This window comes from Bacillus rossius, chromosome 2, assembly GCF_032445375.1.
Source record: "Bacillus rossius redtenbacheri isolate Brsri chromosome 2, Brsri_v3, whole genome shotgun sequence".
Classification (NCBI taxonomy): Eukaryota; Metazoa; Arthropoda; class Insecta; order Phasmatodea; family Bacillidae; genus Bacillus; species Bacillus rossius.
The window spans coordinates 109,634,732-109,647,266 of record NC_086331.1 but is presented as its reverse complement, the minus strand read 5'-3'; the positions used below and the strand labels follow the sequence as shown (position 1 = coordinate 109,647,266).

Here is a 12,535-nt window from a genome sequence, read left to right as displayed (position 1 = left end):
CATAGCGACTCCCAGCGCGTCTTAGAGTGCCCAAGCGCCTCTCAGCGCGTCCTAGTGCGTCGCAGCAACTCCCAGCTCGTCATAGATCATCGCAGTGCTTCCTAGCACGCCATAGTGCGTCGTAGCAATTCCCAGTGCGTCCTAGTTCGTCTTAGTGACTCCTAGTACATTTTAGCGACTCCCAGCGCGTCATAGAGTGCCCAAGTGCCTCTCAGCGCGTTTTAGTGACTCCCAGTGCATTATAGAGCGTCCAAGTGCTTCCTAGCGCGTCATAGTGCGTCGTATCAACTACCAGCGTGTCCTAGTGCGTCGCAGCGACTCCCAGCGTGTCATATTTCGTCAAAGTGCTTCCTAGCGCGTCATAGTGCGTCGTAGCGACTCCCAGCGCGTCATAGTGCGTCGTAGAGATTCCCAGCGCGTCATATTTCGTCAAAGTGCTTCCTAGCGCGTCATAGTGCGTCGTATCAACTCCCAGCGTGTCCTAGTGCGTCGTAGCGATTCCCAGCGCGTCATATTTCGTCAAAGTGCTTCCTAGCGCGTCATAGTGCGTCGTATCAACTCCCAGCGTGTCCTAGTGCTCCGCAGCGACTCCCAGCGTGTCATATTTCGTCAAAGTGCTTCCTAGCGCGTCATAGTGCGTCGTAGCGACTCCCAGCGCGTCATAGTGCGTCGTAGCGATTCCCAGCGCGTCATAGTGCGTCGCAGCGACTCCCAGCTCGTCATAGATCATCGAAGTGCTTCCTAGCGCGTCATAGTGCGTCGTAGCAATTCCAAGTGCGTCCTAGTTCGTCTTAGTGACTTCTAGTACATTTTAGCGACTCCCAGCGCATCATAGAGTGCCCAAGTGCCTCTCAGCGCGTCCTAGTGCGTCTTAGCGTCTCCCAGCGCGTCATAGAGCGTCCTAGTGCGTCGTAGCAATTCCCAATGCGTCCTAGTTCGTCTTAGTGACTCGTAGTACATTTTAGCGACTCCCAGCGCGTCATAGAGTGCCCAACTGCCTCTCAGCGCGTCCTAGTGCGTCTTAGTGACTCCCAGTGCATTATAGAGCGTCCAAGTGCTTCCTAGCGCGTCATAGTGCGTCGTTTCAACTCCCAGCGTGTCCTAATGCGTCGCAGCGAACCCAGCGCGTCATAATTCGTCAAAGTGATTTCTAGCGCGTCATAGTGCGTCGTAGCGACTCCCAGCGCGTCATAGTGCGTCTTAGCGATTCCCAGCGCGTCAGAGTGCGTCGCAGCGACTCCCAGCTCGTCATAGATCATCGAAGTGCTTCCTAGCGCATCGTAGTGCGTCGTAGCAATTCCAAGTGCGTCCTAGTTCGTGTTAGTGACTTCTAGTGTGTCTTAGCGACTCCCAGAGCGTCTTAGAGTGCCCAAGCGCCTCTCAGCGTGTCCTAGTGCGTCTTAGCGTCTCCCAGCGCGTCCTAGTGCGTCTAAGTGACTCCTAGTGCGTTTTAGCGACTCCCAGCGCGTCATATAGCGTCCTAGTGCGTCATAGTGTGTCGTAACGACTCCCAGCAGGTCCTAGTGCGTCCAGGAGACTTCCAGCAAGTCAGATTGCGTCGCAGCGACTTCCAGCGCGTCATAGTGCGTCCAAGAGACTTCCAGCGCGTCATAGTGCGTCGCAGTGACTCCCAGTGCGTCTAAGCGACTCCCAACGCGTCATAGAGTGTCCAAGTGCCTCTCAGCGCGTCCTAGTGCGTCTTAGCGTCTCCCAGAGCATTATAGAACGTCCAAGCGCTAGATGATAGTTTTCTTTCTCTAAATATAAATAAAATAAAATATTTTATGCAAAGGCACTTTCTAGGCTGAGACTTGTTACACGAGAAAACTATAAATAGTTTTGAAATAAGGAAACTTAAGTAACATGTAAAAATAACACGAGTTTTCAATATTTCTGACGCTTAGCTAATACTCTGACCAACTCTTTGATCAACTAAGTAATAGATTTTATGTTAGTACACTATCATCGGTGCAAATAAATACCTTCTATGCTTTAACGTTTATAAACTCGTTTGTATATTTGGTGATATTTCTTTGGTAAGTATTATACAATAAAAACTTATACACTTGATTATCACAAGTTGTATTTAAATCCAAACAAATTTCATTATCAAAATCAAATTAAATATATTCACTCTAAATATGAAATTGTTTAAACCACTGTGAATCTGTGGAGTTTCGCTGAAAAACTTTTGAAACTACTCTTCTTTAAATCTGTTTGGAGCAGTTTAAACAGTTTTGTGTTTGGATTGCTATAACCAAGTGCTGACGAAAAAGCTAAATTCGTTTAAAATATATGGAGATTAAAAATGTACCTCTAAAGAACACCAGCAGGTCGTATCTCAGTTTAGACAAAGTGTTGCAAGATTATGTGTTTAGATGTGGACTATTTAATTTAGACCTGAAGAAAGGAAGATTAAATGCTAATCTGGGTGCATCTGAAACAAAAGGAGCAAGTGGTCATTAAGAACTATCGATTACCTGATCATTAAAGATAGAGGCTTAACAGAATGTTGCTAATCAATAAAATATGAATTAAACTTGCTTGGTAGAATTGAAGCTCATAATTATCCGGCACGAAATAGACAGAGCATAAAATTCCCTATTTCCGGATATCATAAAACAATTTATTAGAGATCACTGGAACAATTCCTTCCATAAATTGTAGTTATTCTTCCTAAAAAGTAAAAACAAAATTTTCAAATAAAATAATATGCCACTCTTTGGCTGGATTCATTTAACAGATGAAGAGATTTATTTCATATTTAAGTAAGTTTTAATATACCTACTGTCGTAACTTATGTACTTATTTTTTCCCTCAAATACAAATTATTGACATTTTTATATTTATATTTTATTCTGAATTATGCTATACTTTATCTTGTATTTAAATTATGCTTTATATTAAACTTTATAAAAGCTTATGTAAGATCTCTTAGGTCATTTTTATTTATTTGTCAGTTTCTACCATCTTTAAAATGTTTACATTAGTCAAAATATAGCACGTCGATTAAAGTGACTACATGCACTCATACACATGCTTGCTTTTGTGAGTGCTAGATTATCCCGTTTAATGTATTGAATTGTAATTAAAGTGTAAAAAAAAGAAAATAAATAAATTTATAATTATTAATTAGTAGTTCAAGTTATACTATACACTTTTGTAACCTGGTCCAAGTAGTTATAAAATAACTATTTTTATTCAATGAACTATAGGCCTAAACAATAATGTTACTATAACGGCTTTTTAAAACATTTATATTAGTGGCAGGTGTTAATATAAAAGTGAAACCGAATATGTACTTTGTTATTTTATTTTATAACTAGCTTAAACCCGCCGCCTTGCTAGGGCAATTTAAGAGAATTCCTAAAATCTTACCATTGAAAGAAAAGTGGGTGATTAATTCCAAACTTTTTACTAAATAAATAGACATAATTAATTTTTCAGATGCATAAAAGATTTATTTCATTATAAAAATCTATATTTTTAAACTATATTTTTGTGTTCTCAATAATGTAAAAAGCCATTTCCAATAGTTTTTTTTTTCATTATTTTATCCAATGTACAGACGTTTTGCCTATGACAGTTTTTATTATTAGAATAGATTGTTGTTTGCCCAAGTAGTAGTATATAAATATATGTCCGAGCCCTAGAATCGGAGTGTGGTGCTGGTGCCGTTGTACGCCATTTTGGATTGAGACATAATGGCAGCCATTTTGGGTGACCTTGACATTTGAACTGACCTTTCAAATATTGCGAAATTCGCCCAAAATGCCAGTATTTAGAAAACAATTTCCAACAAAAAAGTTTTAAAAAATCTGCGAAAAAATAATTCCCTTAATTAAAGGGAAAAATTCCCGTTTTTAAGGAAAATTTCCCATTTTTGTCTTTAAAAATTCTGGTGGCTTGAAAATTTCCAAAAGCGGCTTAAGACTCCTAAAAAACCAGCAGCTCTAAGCGTCTTACGTCAAGACCTTTAACATAAAGATAATTTCGTGGCCGCCATTTTAAATTATGACGTCACATCCGCCATTTTTAAAATCTATAATTATTATCAGCAGAAATCGAGAAATATTTTTAATTTAATAAAAAAAATTCAATACAGTTTTAATAACATTTTTTTTAAATTTCATACATACTTCATGGAATCCTCGGTTCGAATCCAATGAGGAAAAAAAATTGCCATGGGGTCTTTCCTCCGCGGAGGCCACCGGCAGACTGACTTCCCACCACTAATATCAAGGCAGATATCACATCAGCCAGTATGACGTCATCGCGGCCGTCTTGAATCAAACATATTGTTTTCGTCTGCTAGAGACCTCTGCCACCGCCATATTAGTTAATTGTTTACCGGCACTACACTCAGACTCCAGGGCTCGGACATACATTTATATACGACTCCATGCTGTGCAATGAATGACGTAGTGAACACTGAAGTGTTTCGGTTTTGTTTCAGAATGAGAAGGTGGAAGTGAAGCAGAAGTGGGCGTCTCGCCTCCTGGGCAAACTGAGGAAGGACATCACCCAGGAGTGCCGAGAAGACTTCGTGCTCAGCATCACGGGGAAGAAACCAGCGATGTGCGTGCTTTCTAACCCAGACCAAAAAGGAAAAATGAGGCGCATCGACTGTCTTCGGCAAGCAGACAAGGTAAGATCCACCATCATTAGTGTAAGTCATTGTGACTAATCCTAGCCGTTGTTGTGAAGTTCACAGCTACTTGGGAACACAGAGGGATGCAAAGGTAGTAACATCTCAAGTTTAGCAGTGATCTCATTATTATCAACAATTATTTCAATGCAAAACTTTTTAAAAATTTTATAACCAACAATATTCCGTGGAATCGCACCTCGGAAACCACATTAAAGATTACATATTACTGAATGTTACACTCATTTCAAACTAATATATAAGTACAGAGATTATATACTTTAAACAGCTTTATGACTGAAGAATCGTCAAGAAACTTTAACACAGTTCCCCGTGAGCAAACTGAGTTGTAACTAAAGCCTCATTCAACACTTAGGGTTTCTGGCTTGCTACCGTTATGTAATATTCAGGTGCCTCCTGGCTCTCCCATTAGTTCCATGAGACAATCTTCCTTCTTGTTCGCTGACAATTCAGCGACTCCACTCCGACGCCGGTTTGGCACTAGCTACGACGGACTCGAGCCCACGACCTCCACGCGCGTCAGATACGCATCGTGCTGCCCTTTCTTATCATCAGGTTCCTTCGATCGCATCTTGATCGTCACCACCGGCGCGGCTGATGTTGCTGCTTCCTCATGTCTGCAACTTACCTAAATCTCGCCTGAGCCTCATCCTTATATACCGGCAGATCAGCCCCTAATTTGTTCTGGAAGTTTTCCCCTGATACGGTCGTTAAACCCTCTAAACCCAGTGGCTAGCTTAAGATTCAGTCTTCCATTTAGTTTCTATAAAATTCGTTTGCGTCTTGGACCGTTGGCGTTTACTGAACTAAAGTCTGGCGCTCGCCCAGCGAGCAAAACTCGCGAAGAAAATGTAACAGGCGTACGCCTCATTAAACCACAATAAGGGAATAGTGGTCACAGTAGTTCTTCCTAGCAGGGTCGCAGATATATCCCCAACAGGAAACACGACGGACGTTTCCACGGGTCCGTGGGTGTTTCTAGGGTGCTCCTGCTCGTCTGTGGTAGCCTCAGGGTCAACTAGAGATAAAGCTCCGAGCATCTGTGGTCATGCACTCTAGCACGAGGGTATTGTGTTTTTCACCAATCCTCTGCAGCATGACACAATTCATTAACTGGTCCCATGAACCTCGTGTCGCGGGGTTTGTTATTACACAGAAGCAGTTAAAAGTCACAACGAATATAGTTTTGTGTAGATTCGACACCAGAAATATACACAAATTTCTAATAATACGAATTAATATCCACAATTTTGAGTTCTCCAATATAAAGTCTTGACTAGCTCAGGCAATCCTCTCTCCATTTGGTTTCTACGAACGATATAAAAAAGGAATTTAGAATGAACACAGTAATAATATACGTTATTTGGCGTTTAAAATATTGATAAAAATAAAATTCATTAATACATTGTTTCGTTTAACATTAAATAAGTGTAGAGTTTAATCATTGGACGGGTGCAAGTAAACTTCCGCACATTAGAAGTCCAAGCAAAAACCATTAACAGCAATTAAAGTGATCTCACAGGAAGCACAAGTTAGAGCATGACTCATGAAACGACTGACTACTTCGCTGAAAGCGACCAACACTTGTATATTTCATCCGTCATTCACTTAGGCCTACTCCTTAACTCCTGCTGACTCAAACGTCAATCGTAAGCAACTCGCAAAGGCAGCAAGCAGAGTGCATTCCAGGTGGAAGACTGGTCGCCAGCAGCGCGCACGGTGGCGGGCCGCGGAACCAGCGCGCGAGGGCAGCGGGTGGAGGGGATTCCAGGTGGAAGACTGGTCTCCAGCAGCGCGCACGGTGGCGGGCCGCGGAAACAGCGCGCGAGGGCAGCGGGTGGAGGGGATTCCAGGTGGAAGACTGGTCTCCAGCAGTGCGCACGGTGGCGGGCCGCGGAACCAGCGCGCGAGGGCAGCGGGTGGAGGGGATTCCAGGTGGAAGACTGGTCTCCAGCAGTGCGCACGGTGGTGGGCCGCGGAACCAGCGCGCGAGGGCAGCGGGTGGAGGGGATTCCAGGTAGAAGACTGGTCGCCAGCAGTGCGCACGGTGGCGGGCCGCGGAACCAGCGCGCGAGGGCAGCGGGTGGAGGGGATTCCAGGTAGAAGACTGGTCTCCAGCAGTGCGCACGGTGGCGGGCCGCGGAACCAGCGCGCGAGGGCAGAGAGTGGAGGGAATTCCAGGTGGAAGACTGGTCTCCAGCAGTGCGCACGGTGGCGGGCCGCGGAACCAGCGCGCGAGGGCAGCGGGTGGAGGGGATTCCAGGTAGAAGACTGGTCTCCAGCAGTGCGCACGGTGGTGGGCCGCGGAACCAGCGCGCGAGGGCAGCGGGTGGAGGGGATTCCAGGTAGAAGACTGGTCTCCAGCAGTGCGCACGGTGGTGGGCCGCGGAACCAGCGCGCGAGGGCAGCGGTTGGAGGGGATTCCAGGTAGAAGACTGGTCGCCAGCAGTGCGCACGGTGGCGGGCCGCGGAACCAGCGCGCGAGGGCAGCGGGTGGAGGGGATTCCAGGTAGAAGACTGGTCTCCAGCAGTGCGCACGGTGGTGGGCCGCGGAACCAGCGCGCGAGGGCAGAGAGTGGAGGGGATTCCAGGTGGAAGACTGGTCTCCAGCAGTGCGCACGGTGGCGGGCCGCGGAACCAGCGCGCGAGGGCAGTGAGTGGAGGGGATTCCAGGTGGAAGACTGGTCTCCAGCAGTGCGCACGGTGGCGGGCCGCGGAACCAGCGCGCGAGGGCAGCGGGTGGAGGGGATTCCAGGTGGAAGACTGGTCTCCAGCAGTGCGCACGGTGGCGGGCCGCGGAACCAGCGCGCGAAGGCAGCGGTTGGAGCGCATTCCAGGGAGAATACTGTTAGCCAGCAGCGCTCAAAGTGGCGGGTCATGGAACTAGTGCGAGAAGGCAGTGGAAAGAGCGCACTCCGGTCAGGAAACTGTCTACAGCAAAGCGCACAGTGGCGGGCCGCGGAACCAGCGCGCGAGGGCAGCGGTTGGAGCGCATTCCAGGGAGAATACGGTTCGCCAGCAGCGCTCAAAGTGGCGGGGCATGGAACTAGCGCGCGAAGGCAGTGGAAAGAGCGCACTCCGGGTAGAAGACTGGTCTCCAGTAGCGCGCTCGGTGGCGGGCCGCGGAACCAGCGCGCGTGGGCAGCGGGCAGAGCGCGCGCAGTCGCGTGGGAGTTTCCCGCCTCGTGTCACGCCGCCACGTCATGGCCTCATCAGCTGCGACGCCCGCGCGCCGAGCATACCATCTCTCGCACCGGCACGGGTTGTTGCGTTGCGTAGTCACTACACCGGCCATTGCGGCTGTCTCAGACCGCACGCACCCTAACTATGAAGCAATTCAAGTTTAAGGCTCGGTCGTACACGCCACGGTGTTTTAGATGTGTAAACATTTTTGTGCTTGGTAGGCAATTGTTAGTAGTAATTTCGAGAAAATGGAACGGTACTCGTTGAACAGAAATTTTACCAAAAAATGGTGGACCCTTTGTATGTACAAGTATGTAGTCACTTGATATACAATTCTATGTGTACAAGCATATTGTCACTTTGTATACAATACTATGTATACAAGTATATAGTCACTTTCGTAAATATTATGGGACATACCAAACATATTAGTGAGGCAAATGATAAAGATAATGAAACTTCCCTGGAATATACATTGTATACTAAAGTAGTTATAATAATCTCCAGTTTTAAATCAACTAAAAAACTGGCATTGCAATGATAATAATACATGTTCTCCTAGCAGTATGCCAATAGGCTTGGTAGCACAGAGGTAGAGCGCACGCTTGTTGACTTTAAGGGACGTGGTTTAAATTTCGGTAATGTATTTTTTTTAATTTTTTTAATAATATAATCATACAACATTATGTGATCATAATAATTAATCCACTCGATAATGTTTAGTTATATTTGTAGGAACTATTTACAGATTGATTTCAGTCGTTTAAGCAAAAATAAATATACAATCATATAGTAGGTGCTATAAATGTGTTTTAAAATGTTTCAGGTTATTATTTTAGTAATTCATACAAGTTTAACTTCTAACGTGAGCTTTAACTTTATAGTATTAGCGGTTTAGTGAATTTTAACAAAAAGGGCAGTATTTTAACAAAATTCTTATAAAAAATCGGGTCCAAAGCTGGGGATTATTATTTTCCACGTTTTTTTATCTGAGCCCTGCTGCTATCTGCGTGATGGGGGCAAGTAACGTGTACGATTCAGGCAGCGAATTCTAGCGACGGGTGCAGAAACTTATTTTGTCTGATTCGCGTCTCAAAATTTTGATATGTACTTGAAAAGTGAATATTTTATTGTTCAGTATATTTATCATGTTCGGAATAATTTAAATATATCCCCCGTATGGCAAAAACATCCGCCGATTGTACATGCAGTTCGAGACGACAGAGCTCTTTTTCGTTGGCATCCACGTTCACTTGACATAACGCTATGCGATTGTTTTTTTCCTTTGGGGATTTATAAAATATCGTGTCTACGTTCCATCGCTACCTAATGATTTCCCAGAGTTGAATCACAACATCGAAGAGGCTATTGCTTCCATTACACCAGACGTGTTGACCAAAGTGTGGGAATAATAAATTGGTCTTTAGGTTGGATGTGTGCATAATAACTAAAGGTGCACATGTTAGACATTTGTTGTAAATAGTTTAAATTAAACTTATAATATACAATTGAAACTGGAACATTATTTTATTGACATCCTGTTCTTTTGTGCGGCAACTAAAATAAAAAAAGTAAGATTCTACGTATGAAGATTTCGAGGTCAAATGTTTTTGACATAAAGTTCTTCCGTAGTCAGCGATGACAGGTACTTTCGCTTCTCGCCTCGTCGCAGTTACTGTTTACGACCGCCTCCTCAAAGGATCGTTTAGCTTAAAAGATACTTGTAAAGTACGTATTAAGGATGTCAGCCATTTTTCTTGACCTTCGGGATATTGAAAGAAATCTTACAGAGTCGCCAACGCAGTCTTCGTGAAAGGACGAAACCCGTGAATGGTCTGAGGTGACTTTTTTTTTTTAGCACAAATGCATGGATACTATGTTGCTTAGCCAGCCAACTGCTGTTTTATACCTTTTATTTTGTATCTATTACTCTCGAATGACTAATTTAGACCTTTAAAAATTGAAAAATGCGAAAAACTGATTGTGAAAATAGTGTAAATGTTAAATTACTGCCAGGTAATTTGAATAACACACCAGGTTGTGTTAGTTTCGAAAAGTTCAGATATAATTTCATGGTTGATTTCTAATTGAATCCAGCCTTGCAATTTATGGATATTTTAGTTTATGATTGCATCGATAAAATACACACCCTTACTATTCGGAAACAGTTAGTGTAATCTATTGCAGGTACGAAAAAGAAAGCAGTGAGTCAATTATATATTACTAATTCAACAAACAAGATCCAACTTCTAAATGCAATAAATAGTAACAGTCAAGCATAAGTATTGTACAAAAAATAGAGATTAAATATTCATTTTGTATAATTACGTAGAAACATAAACAATAAATGATAAGCCCACGCATGGTATTTATTAGACCATGGTTCACAGCATTATTTTACATAGCTTGCCTAACCTAACTCATGTGACCTACTCTGGGTAGACACCGGATGGAACTACAAATCTAATCAATGCCACTCTACAAGAGTACAAAATAAATACATCAATCGAGCCAGATAATTATTATTATGTACCCTGATGATTATTTGTATAGAAACACTCAAACGATAAATAATAAGTTCACGGCTTGAAACTTTAAAGGCAATGCTCACAACATTCATTTACGTATCTTATCTAACTAATATAAACTACAACTATTGCTTCAAATCCAATCAACTCCTTCCTACAAGATTAACATTTTATTACATCAATCGTTCCAGAACAACGGTACCACAATGTCGCAATGCCGCTTTACAGAGTAATCAAGAACAATAATCAGTACTCCAAAATACCATTTCCAAAATGTTATTACATGTTTGTACTCAGAAGCCGCTGAGGCCGGTTCCACATAACGCAAGCGTTCACACCAAAAAAATAACTCCATTTACATCTTAGAGCAAAATAACTGTAATTTTTTTGGCCTAGAAGGGCCTGACCAGCATATAAAACAAACAAAAAATTCTAGATTAAGCAATGTCACTATTTTTCTAGGCAGGGATTAATATTTATAACAAACAACATATAATTCATTTAAGGTTTATCTTTATCTTTTTTCCAATCTAAAAAATAACTGAAACATGGGAAAAGTGCATTACAAAATATATAATACTATTTAATAGTTCCAAAAATATTCTATTACTTTATCCATTAAAATATTATCACCATATATTTAAAACGGGTGCTTAAGCTTCTTTTAGTTATAGACAAAGTTGCTACAAATTTTTAACACAACTTGTTTTGGGATCTTATATTATTAGAATAAATGTTTGTGTGTTGAGAACCAACGTAATTTCCTCTGAAACGAAAATGGCCGCCAAATAACGCAAACATAATAAAGTGCATAAAGTGTGCACAAAAAGGAACATCGCTAAATAGCATTACGAGCACAAAAAACCTGTGCGTAAAAATACTCTCTATTATTAACCTTCAACAGACTCTCAGACATACAAACAAACAAAAATGCATAGTATGCACCATAATAATAAAATGAAACCCTATCTTTGCTTAATGTTACACCAAGGTTTCTTTGCAACATCTAAAATGGCCATTAAAAATAAATACCATACTCCACCTCCTTTGTAGACTCTCTCCCTCTCTCACAGCATACTCGTCTCTGTTCGCCGTCTCTCTACTCACTACCTCTAAACTCGGAGTGTATGTACCCTAAAAATAACCTCCCTCATTTTTCCTCTCAAATGCCCCAGACAACAACGTCCGAGAAGCAACTGACCTTTTAGAATGATCTTCGCTTGTATGCAATTAACTGGCTACACAAGGGACCAATCGATAATCGATGAAGACTTCCGGATATGCTCGTTTCTCCCTAACGAGGTCCCAAATCTTCACCTGTCAGGTTGGTATCTATGAGTCTGCTCCTAGTGGTTAAATGTGCAAAGTTCATACCGCAACCAGCCTACAATGTTAACGGTGTTTACATAAAAACAATATAATGAATGTCTCATTCAGGTAATGTTAATTATTTTCTTCTGCATTTTAACTAAACACCCTTCAATCAAACAAATGTTCGTAATATAATAGTGACCTTACTAACGGTCACACCACTAAACCAAACAAAATACCAAGATTAGGCATACAGGTAAGACTTATTCAGTAGACGAGTAAAACAATATTATGTATATCTCGTATAAGATGAAATATAATGATCATCACGCAAACCGAATTAGTTTAGGCAATAAGAATATGAATGCAATGAACAAGAAGGCTTATGCGTGCAAATTACACATCGTAGATAACATTCCTAGCAGAATGATTATTCAAACTAAATAATTTTACTATTCGTCATATTCAAATGACTCTGGTGTATATTTATGTAATTTTCATCTATTTATTTTAAACAATTATCTTTATTCAGCAGCTTTTTTTCACAATTCCACATGCAATATGGCCAAGCCAAAGGAAGTAGATCATTCCAATTCCATTGCGAACGTTTCAGTCACTCGCCAAATACCAAAACTGCGTTCTGTTCCTGATAACACAACGCGACTCCCAACTCGTGTGCGACTGACCACTCAAACGTAGGGTCGAATGTGTGGTTCCGTAAGGTGAAGGGCAATGTTTAGCCCGGCGTGGTGTGTGTACTTCACAGCAAAGAACAAAGGAAAGGCCCCTCCTTTCTCCGCACTGACCTTGAGAAAGCCTGCGATGTGGTCCTAGTCGCCCGACG

The 12,535-nt window shown here is 42.4% G+C and overlaps 1 protein-coding gene across 9 annotated transcripts in view; it reads left to right on the top strand.

The window, feature by feature from the left end:
- LOC134529603 (nuclear factor 1 X-type) overlaps window positions 1-12,535 on the top strand; it is a 608,051-nt gene that overhangs the window by 426,582 nt on the left and 168,934 nt on the right. For 7 of the 9 annotated variants that reach the window (XM_063363878.1, XM_063363875.1, XM_063363872.1 and 4 more), the window contains one exon: window positions 4,457-4,648. In XM_063363878.1, the coding sequence (XP_063219948.1) occupies window positions 4,457-4,648 (192 nt within the window). Of the gene's footprint in view, window positions 1-28; window positions 2,037-2,071; window positions 2,769-4,456; window positions 4,649-12,535 lie in introns of those variants that run through there. The other 2 variants (XM_063363880.1, XM_063363879.1) reach the window with 2 other exon arrangements.